Source organism: Sander lucioperca, chromosome 5, assembly GCF_008315115.2.
Source record: "Sander lucioperca isolate FBNREF2018 chromosome 5, SLUC_FBN_1.2, whole genome shotgun sequence".
NCBI lineage: Eukaryota > Metazoa > Chordata > Actinopteri > Perciformes > Percidae > Sander > Sander lucioperca.
In genome coordinates, this window is record NC_050177.1 from 24,741,702 (window position 1) to 24,751,858 (window position 10,157).

General features: G+C 39.3%; 1 protein-coding gene across 2 annotated transcripts; it reads left to right on the plus strand.

The window, feature by feature from the left end:
• Nucleotides 1–73: 73 nt before the first annotated feature.
• LOC116048307 (Rab interacting lysosomal protein) lies at nucleotides 74–9,733 on the plus strand. 2 transcript variants are annotated; one of them, XM_031297315.2, is made up of 8 exons: nucleotides 74–687; nucleotides 3,669–3,795; nucleotides 5,696–5,817; nucleotides 6,948–7,133; nucleotides 7,479–7,648; nucleotides 7,841–7,966; nucleotides 8,049–8,147; nucleotides 9,143–9,733. In XM_031297315.2, exons 1-8 carry the CDS (start codon nucleotides 349–351, stop codon nucleotides 9,267–9,269), a joined length of 1,296 nt encoding a protein of 431 aa, XP_031153175.1. In that variant the 5' UTR covers nucleotides 74–348; the 3' UTR covers nucleotides 9,270–9,733. The 2 variants fall into 2 exon arrangements, with proteins under 2 accessions (XP_031153175.1, XP_031153176.1); XM_031297316.2 differs by having other exon boundaries at nucleotides 3,672–3,795.
• The last annotated feature ends 424 nt before the right edge of the window (nucleotides 9,734–10,157 follow it).

Genomic DNA, 10,157 nt, shown 5'->3' on the forward strand with positions numbered 1-10,157 from the left:
CTGCAACGAGTAGCCTGCAGGAGTACTGTCCTGGACTGGCTAGCCTTGTACTATAGTTCACTGCGGAGTACTCGATGTTCTTGTATTTTTTTTTTGGTAGACTGTTATTGAAACATTGAAAATGCATGACGTGTTGTTGGAAGAGGAGCACATTAAGTTCAGGCGTGTCTGTTGCGTGGGCTCAACATTAACAATGTGCGCACTTTAAGCTTCACACCTGTATGATTCGTCACTTTCACATTTCTAATCGCTTTTATTTTACGGCTGGCTGTCATGTCGCGCTGACGAGCCACTGTCGGTTTCGATAGCAGATAAAGAGCATGTGAAGTGAGCTGTTCGGACTCAGACATGGAGGCACCTGAAGCACACTCGGAGACCAGAAACACAGAGGGCTGTTTTCACAGGACCTTCTCAGCTCTAACTGTGGATGATGTGTATGAAATAGCTAAACTGATCGGCACCGAGGTGGAGAAACTTATCGATGGCTGTGGCAAAGAGAGCGTCGTGGGTCTGGTGCCAAAAATAGTGAAAGTATTGGAGCTGCTGGAGAGCTTCGCGTCGAGGAACCATGCTCACAAACTAAAGGAAGAGGAACTGCTCAAGACCTTCGAGACGATACAGCTGCAACAGCAGAAGAAACGCGTGGGGAAAGAAAGCGACGAGGGCAACGATAAAAATGAAATACGGGTGAGAGACATGGGAGCTTTTAATCCTCCCAGCATTTCGTAAACAACCTAGCTAACGTTATAAACGCCAGTATTTTCACCCACTGTGCGCGTTATTCAACCGTTACAACTGTGTAACACTGCTTTACTTTAACGTTACGGTTGTGTTCTATGTCGGGACAAACATCAATAGTTGACGGGCAGGCCAGAGGAGCCACTACTGTAGATACGTTACATGGCCGACGCCTCCCAAATGTAGCTAGCGTCAACATTAACGTTACAGAAGGCTCGTATGGAGTGTATATGTTTGATTGTCTGGGCCCTGACGTTGTCTTAATATAAACTGTACTACTACCTTGCTGTTTCTCATGGTGGCTGTCATTTCAATTAACTGACTACTGTATTAGTGTCAGTTGTCAATTATGTTCTTGAGTAGTACTAATTGGAATCCGACAACGTTAACCTGGCCAGCCCTGCCCCCCTGTGTCGTCAAGGCGACCGCGGCATGACAGGCTAAATGCGGTGTTGTAATTGAACGTTGTAACAGTTGGGATTTAACAATGTTTACGTTTACATTTTTTTATACCGTGTTGCTATTCTATATCCACGGTGTTCCACTTCCTTCCCGAGGCTATTTTGCAGCGGCAGCGTGTTTTTCTCCCATCCCGGAATGCTGTCTGGACTAGCCAGACCCTCCTTCTCAGCGCTGTGGAGGACTATGTTGCGTATTACCAGTAGGCTACTTGGTGTTATTTATCAAACTTAATGCAGACTACTCATGTTTTAATTAATGTGGATGTACAACAATTATCAATGATGATGAAAAAACAATAGTTAACGAGTTAGTGTATTATAGCATTAACTATTTTAGCATGTTGTATTTTGGACTACCAACAGGACAAAGTGGGCCACTGGGTAGTATAGTTTGTGGATATTCAGTTAACAGAAACTTTAAATAGGAATATCCACTCTAAAGTATGATATCAGGGGTTAAAAGGGCCTCAGCAGCTCAGTTTTGCTTGAGGGCCCCAAGCAGGTTAATCCAGTCGTCTGTATGTTCCACATAGCCTATGTAAAACCTTATTATGCAATGTAAACAAACATACTCCCCATTCTCCATCTCTGGTCATGTTGCATACAAGTTATTGTGTGAATGCTGATTCAGCAGCATTCACAGTAATGTTATCCGATTCTTCATTCTTCAACTTTGTTTGGTCGCCTCTAACTTCTGCATTCGTTCAGCTACAAAAAACATTAAAATATCAAAATGTTCAGCTCTTTAAGCACATATGATGGGACTTCAACGTTTGTTCTGCCATTTATACTTTTTAAAATATTAAGCTTTTACATTTTTTTTTTTTTTTTTACAATTAAAGTCAGTGAGAGCAGGCTTCAAATCCTCTTCTACTTCAAAATCTATTTCCTACTTAATACTTTCACCTACAGACACCAATCAAACTTTAAACCTTTCACAAAAAGGTCAGCTATTAGGCTCTATCTCAGCAGTTTGATAACAGTTTTTGTGAAAATTAAGTTTCAGTATAGTGTTCCTTTCAGGAAGTTTATAATGAGTGTGTATTGCGTGACTTACAGTGGGTAATGTCATCGCTAGAGCACAGAGCCTTAAAAAAAATTATCTTAGTCCCTTCTCTATAACTTGCTCTCACGCCCACAATTTTTCCTTGACATACAGCATATATACATCAAAACGTAGGTATGCTTGTCTACTTTCAGCCAATTTGCTCATTTAAGTAATAGGATACATTTTGCTCGGTGAGCTTCCAAATGACAACAGTTCCAAATCTTCCTCCATTCGCTGCCCATGTTAAACATCCGTGACATGTCTACGTAAAGGCACAGCGAACCACTTTTTTTAATCGCTGATATGCCCACATTTTTAAATTTTTCCACATACATTTTCATATCAATACGTTCCCAAAGGACTTGCGGCGCTGAAGATGAGGTCATTTAACTTATGTCACCTATAGTTTAGCTGTCTGAGCCTTACTTTCACAGGTCGCTCTCAGTGTCCCTTAATGGCAGCAGCCTGACGCAGCTGATAGGTCGTTAGCTGATTACAAACATCAGAGATCAAAGCGATCGCCTCTGTGTTTACAAACATGGCCACTGATTAGTAAGCATAACGCAGCATTTTCGCCAGACAGTCAAATTGCAACTACAGACAGTAGTATGTCGTTCGCTTGCCACTGCTGTGCCACTGTTGTGCCACTATTGTAACACCTACAGCTTTCATACAATATGGCTATTATTCAACTTTTAAAGATATATGAATTAAAACAATTATCACTTTTCTTACAACTTCACCTTCTTCTTACACATTTTAACCAGCAATCCAGTTTAGTTTTAGCATTAGTTTTTCAAAAAAACCTTTAATTATTCCACATCTTTTTTACATTAGTGGTGTTATTCAACTTGTCAATGATATTCATACCAATTAAAACAATTCCCACTTTTCCAACTATTATCATTACTTCAACTATACTTACAGATTTAAGCTATTAATCCAGTTTAGCTTTAGCAATTTAGCTATTCAGTATTCACACGCATTTTCTGCAGGAAATGCATTTTCTAGTTTTACAGTGATATGCAGTGTGAAATTCATGCAGTTTGAACTAGTACATATGGGACATTAAAATGAATGCTGCTGTGACAGAAGTAACGGTTACTGTACAGCCAAAGGAAAGATTGTACCATAAGTGTTATGGTTTAATAACAAGCCAAGTAACTTCATTTTTGTGAAACTGTGTGACAACCAATCTTTCAAATGGTTTTGTTAAGAAAAATCAATTATTTGTTTTTCAATACTTTGATCATACTAATAAAGTCTTAACAAATGTATTTGTTCTGTGCCGTTTAACAAGACATCTGTAATGACTTAACAAAATGACACACCCGCTTGGACACAACCTATTTTGCAGAGGGCAAAGGGAAATTACATCAGATCTTGCTATGGTTTTACAGTCAGTCTCCCATCCTCTCATGCAGGAGCTGCAGCAGAAGGAGCAGCAGTGGAGGAGGAGGTGTGAGGAGCTGCAGGCACACGTACAGCAGCTCCAGGAGGACAGGGAGGAGCTGCAGAGCAGGCTGAAGGGCAGCCATGCACAGGAAGGTAGGTCCAAAGAAAAATTTATAGTTTGTGAGATGACTTCCTAAATCAGCTCCAAAGTACTTAATTCCAAAAGCAACCTTTCCCTGTTCCACGCTACATATAGGTTATAATAAGTTTTAGATAATATAAAATGAATACATGTGCATATCACAAAAACAATCTAGCATGCTTTGTACCTCATTGCTTGAGAATTGGATTTGAATACTCCAGTCCAAGAATGCAAATGTAGTTCCTTTCATGAAAATACTTCAATGACTGCATATTCAAAGCAGCGGGTTAACAGTTGTATGTGCTGAGGCTGAAAGCTGTCAAACTGGTCGTTGCAATGTTAATAGTGCAGTTATTTTGTGGGGTGAAGCAGCAGAAGTAGTCTAAGGTAGGAGATGACTCAGAAGAGGGCTGTGTTTACCCTGTAAAATGATGACATTGTACTGATAAAAAACAAAGAAATTAACATAAAAATATAGAATTATATATATATGTATACTATATGTGCAGAGTATGTTTATTATAATGTTTTTCCTTTAAAGAACATTTTATCATATTTTCACTTGGTAAATAAAAGTCAATATTTTGTAAAATAGGAAAAATAAATGTAATGCTAACTGGCTGAATAATTATTTGTCGGTGCACATAATTTACATTTGACACTACTTCATCAATTTAGTTTTAATAGTAAAGTGAAACAGAAAAGATATCATTACTTCTTCTCTTGTGATCACCACAGTAATGTGAGCTTGAGGGTGGATTCACCTAGCTGACTCTTGTTTTGTCTTGTACTGACAGGAAAAGCAAAATTTCTTAATACCGGTTTATTTGACAAGGCCATGTGGCAGATGAACGTGATAATAATGTATTTTATGTGATGAATGTGACTGCTGTTAGGCTCCCACACGTCACTCAGCTGACGCGAAATGTGCTGTCGATTATTTCAGTTTAATAACAAGAATTACATTTTAAGGGACTAAGTATACGGTTGTAATCTGTGCCTCCTAAATCCCCAGCATGGTTTAAAAGACAGACCTTATTTTTTGCTGCAGCGCCAGTATGTCTAAAAGGTCAGTTGAACCAAATCATAAAACAAAACACAAACATCTTGCCATGAATGGTATCTGAATAGCTTTGGTTTTATTTGCCTAGGTTTTGAGATATCTCCGTCAATGATTTCTCCCTCCTCTCCGATACAATAGAGGTGAATGGAGAAAAGAAATACATCTTTTCTTTCTGAACACAATGTCTCAGTTACTTATGTTACTCTAGATAATCCACAGACCTCACCGTGAACCTGTTTACTTTTTAGTGAAAAAAATGTTCCCAAAGATCCAAAGATGTTGAATCTTTTTTCTTTTCAATGCTGTGCTAAATTTAATTCTGTTTACCTCTATATGCTGGGATGGTGGCATAGTTTTAGAGATAAATATCTCTAAACACATGAAACTGAAACTCTGCAGGTCAAGAAAACACTTGGAGTAAGCCAGAGATACTGTATGTTTTTTGTGATTTGGGTGAACTGAACCTTTAGGTCTGTGTAAAACATATCAAGATGGTTCTATTTTTTCATAGGATGAAAGTATCCAGCTTTTTTTGTATTTTTTAACTCCCTGTATGCAGTCATCACTCTACTTTCTGCATTTCCCATGATTAGTTTGTTACATGATAGATTATTCGACCCTACAGATCAGTAAAGTGGATCTATTAGCCATCTATTAAGTACACAATCTAACAATATAACACAACCTATTCTATACCTGAACTTTGTCATCGATTGATGATTTTTATTCTAAATGTATTATAACAAGAGTCATAGCCAGCAGTGTTAAAAAGGTTTCACAAACAAGATGAATGTTTAGGGCTACTGTTTCCTTTACCTGACCCTTTATGTTTGTGTTTATATGTGCAGACCGTGTCCAGCGGCAGGAGCGAGAGGTGATGCTGAAGCTGAAGGAGGTGGTGGACAAGCAGAGAGATGAGCTGAGGGCTAAAGTCCAGGAGATAACCACCATTTCCAAAGAGGCAGAGGCGGTAAGGAGACACAAACACAAATGTGTATGACCATTCTTTTGCGTACGCATACATTCATGCAACAGTGGCTCTCAACTAATTTTTCATCATCATTTTTATCATTTAATTGATGAAACAATTGGCAGCTGGCTGTCACTGGGTTTCTAGCCTGAAGAGAAAAGTAGAGAGAAAGCTTTCATCCTTGCTGGAGTGCATGACACCTGGACACACACAAACACTATTTTATTATTTATTATTTTTATTTCAAAGGTTGGTTCCTTAAAGGCATGTTGCATTTCTCATAGAAACAATAGTGTTTATTATACATGTATTACTATTTATATTTGTACATGAATAATTAAATGTATCACATGCAGCATCAAAAGAGAAGTTACATCATGTAAATTACACCAATAAACATACTGAAAGACAGGAAGTGTGTCGGGGAAAGAGGGAAGGGTGCAGAGATTATCCACATAGTTACTGGTTCAGGATTTAACTGCATTTAACACACAAGTCTAGGCAGAGTTTTCACCCCCACACAGCCATTGTGTGTGTGTGTGTGTGTGTGTGTGTGTGTGTGTGTGTGTGTGTTCTTGATTGGGTGTGCCTGTATGTGTGATAAGTCATGGATACCACGTGATTTAAATAGCAGCCATAACTTAGTGTGTGTGTGTGTGTGTGTGTGTGTGTGTGTGTGTGTGTGTGTGTGTGTGTGTTTGTTAATGCTTTGTTTTTTGCTCCGAGTCAGTTGACTTGGGTCTGAAAAAACGGCTCATTCTCTGTTTGCTCAAATGGATGCCTAGAATGTTTTTGCATCCTTAAAATGAATGCTACACTTTGTGTGGTTTCATTCCTTGCCCTCTCCTTCCCCCAGACCTTTGGTCCATATCTATTGCATGGAGACATTTTCACCCCACTCTCAGATGCAGAAAGTTTGTCTTTTTGGTTTAGCCCCGGCTTGTTGGTTTTGGGTTTAACTATATTTATACCTGGTGGTAAATATGAAAACCTTTTTAGTAGGTCTATTTGCTGCTGGTTCATGATTATAAATTGTAGTGTGTGTGTGTGTGTGTGTGTGTGTGTGTGTGTGTGTGTGTGTGTGTGTGTGTGTGTGTGCGTGTGTGCGTGCGCATGTGCGTGCACTGCAGCTCCAGGAGCAGTTGGAGCGCTTTATGAAGATGAATGCGGAGCTGCGACACAAGCAGAACGTGCTGCAGGCCCAGCTGAAGAGCACCGTGGAGAGGAAGGCCGACATGGAGGCCGACCTGAAGGAGAAAAGCAAAGAGATAGAAAACCTCCAAACACAGCTGGACAAAACCAACAGCAACGGACCTGTATGCACGACCCTTATATATATACTTCATTCGTTATTTACTTTGTTTCATGTCTAAACATTTTTTAGCCTACTTCTCATGTGTAGTAAAGTGTTTGCTTCTCAAATTCAGAGATGCTTTTACATTTATTTATGGTATTAAAAATCAACACTCACTGAGCTGCAAAATTAATCTGGACAATTACCTTATTTTGCTGCTTCCCTCATTTTAAAATGTTCTGGACTAAAGTAAATGGAAAGCTTGTACTACTGATCAAATGACAGCTGCTTTCAAACCTACTCCAACCAAAAGTTTGATGTATTTTTGTAGACTGTATGACCCGATGTCTCTCTGATCTCCCATCAGCTCAGTCCAAGTCAAACAGCTTGTGAGTCCAAGAAAAAGGGGACAGTTGACCAGAAGGACCCTGATCAGCCGTGCTTCACCAAGAAGGAGGTGCGGGACATCATTTTCGAGAGGAACGAGCTCAAAACCAACCTCTTCCTGGTGCAGGAGGAGCTCAGCTACTATCAGAGGTGGGTCTACTGTCTGTGTGGACATGTCTTATTTTGCCACCCTTCTGAGAGTAAGCTTTAGTTGAACATGTCCTGTTGCACATTTCAGCAAATTGAGGTCAGTTTAAATCCAGATGCAGTGACTGTGGGTATGTGGGTGATATAGTTTACCTGTGATGTTACATGTACATGAAAATGATTGTGTTTCTGCAGGGAGATCCTGAATGAGGAGAGGTGTCCAGGTTTCTTATTAGAAGCTGTCCGCTCTGCCATCAAAAAAAAGAGAAAGCTTATCAAGGCAAAGATGCTCGGGATTCCAGCAAACGAATGCAGCAGCAGGTCTCTCTTGAACACACTCAACACACATTGTGATATCCAGAAATAATGGGCCTGTTGTTTACAGTTTTTGTCTTCTTACCAGTGACGAGGAGGAGAGGAGTTCTCTGTTTGGGCAGACAGAAGTAGATGGCACTGAAGTTGACGGTACTACCAAACCAGCTGAGTCACGCATTCGAAACCTGTGAGTACAACTTCGACCAACACTGCTACACTGCACCGACTTGGAACCATGTGCTGGTTCTGCGAAAAGCCAGAGATGATGTCCTCATTTGTTTAGCTCTCTGACCTGGGGTTTTTGGTAGTGGTGGGTTGGCAAAATATAAGTTGATTTCCTTGCTTGTAATGCTTTACAGTGTTGATTCAACAAAGAAAAAAGGACTGAAGTAAACTGAGGTCTGCAAAAGGCCATAAGCTGTTTGCGTTTACCTCTTTACCTTTACTACAATGTTTGTAGCTGTCAAGAGGTCTGTATTTTCTCATGATTCCAGTGTCTGGAATGCTGGACCAGACATTTTTCTGGTTATCTTTAATGTATGTGGGACATTGTGCTTCTCTTCAATGATTTGTCCAAAGAAAAGCTCATCATTAAATAGGCCAATAGATTTGTTTTAGTTTTTCTAGTAATTGTGTACGTACAACACAGAGATCAATATTGACTAATATTTCTCTTGACAGGAAAGCACAGGATTATTACTTATTAAGTGAAGAATGTGTTTGATAACTCCTCTCTGGCCAGGACTAAAAATACAGTTGGGTCAAGATGTGTTATGGGGCTTTATTACATATATACAGTATATATTGAGGTTTTTTTTTGCATGGTCACTTCTGCTAGTGACTATCTGAAATTAAATAAGAAACATAAAAAGAATATATTTTTTAGCCCAGTGTCTCCAAACGGAAACAATTAGACAGCATTTATGTAGAAGAATGATCTATTCAATTCTAACAACTAAAGCACTCTGCACTATAACTCTCATTAAATGCAAAGCAAGAGCAAGGACACAACACAGCAGATATCATCTGTGAATCAAAGCATTGATTTTAGCTCTCTCTCTCTCTCTTTCTGCTGACGCTGTAGCTGTCCTAACATCCTCATCAATCCGGGACTATGTTTAGCTGTAATCCCTGACTGCAGATCTGACCTCAAGCCTGTCTTTTCTACTCTGTCTGCTGCAGCTTTGGCTTCCTGACGCGGTCGGGCAGCGGCCGGAGCCCCACCCACATCAGCAACTCCGCCTCCAGCTGGGAGATCATCGGAGACTCAGAGGCCGCTGATGAGACGGGGCAGCGACCGTCCCCCTGAGCCTGGTACTGACCACAGAGTCCACACTGTGAGACACCCTTCTTCCCTCAGTCACAAGTTCTTCCTCAGCTTGTAACAGAAAAAGTGGTTTTGGCTCAGGAAAAATATTACGAGGACATTTGAACGCAGCACTTCCAAAATCACAATGTAAGTGTGAGGAAAGAGAGCATGTGAAAGTTTTTAAACAAACTTTTTTTTTTTTGCTTTATTTCAATCACAAATACTTTCATTTCCCTTTTTGTTAATTTCTCCATGGCCTATGTCCCCTTATTCTAGTATATACAGTATATATGGTACAATGTATTGCAGTATTAAGAGGGATAGTTTCAACTCACCAAAAAAAAAAAGATACTTCCTTTTGTATGATTTAAGTTTTAATACAACAATCATGTTATCCTTCATTGTGAGGAAAGTGAAAAAACTGGGTTATTACGCCTAGATATTTATATAGTACCTCAAACTTTTTTAACAAAAACCAAAGACATTATAAAGGTATATATTCTGAAAATAAACTCTCCCTTCTAGTAATATGGAAAGCAGTATAATAAGTTCACCTCTGTTCCACAACAGGGCATTGGTTAATTTTAAATCAAATTAAATCAATCAAGATTTTACCAAAAATCTATCATGTTACTTTTACCTCAGTAGGGGAATTTTTAAGCCATGTGTTTACGCATGTATTTTTCATGAATCAAAGCACTTTTATGCGTAAAGCAGAAAAAAGAAAATTGAAGTCATATTACAGCATTTTAACCCCTTAAGCCTTAACTTACAGCTTGTATTGTTAAAAATATATTTTCTTAATTTTTAGTCATTGCACAGAGTCAAAGCCTTTGACTGGTGTGTATTTGATACACAAATGTATTCTGGCTGGTGTACTAGCCTCTG

Coding starts and splice junctions, on each gene's coding strand:
- LOC116048307 (XM_031297315.2), top strand. CDS start 349: ATGGAGGCACCTGAAGCACACTCGGAGACCAGAAACACAGAGGGCTGT. Junction 688..3,668: donor ACGATAAAAATGAAATACGG/GTGAGAGACATG, acceptor CATCCTCTCATG/CAGGAGCTGCAGCAGAAGGA. Junction 8,148..9,142: donor GAGTCACGCATTCGAAACCT/GTGAGTACAACT, acceptor TGTCTGCTGCAG/CTTTGGCTTCCTGACGCGGT.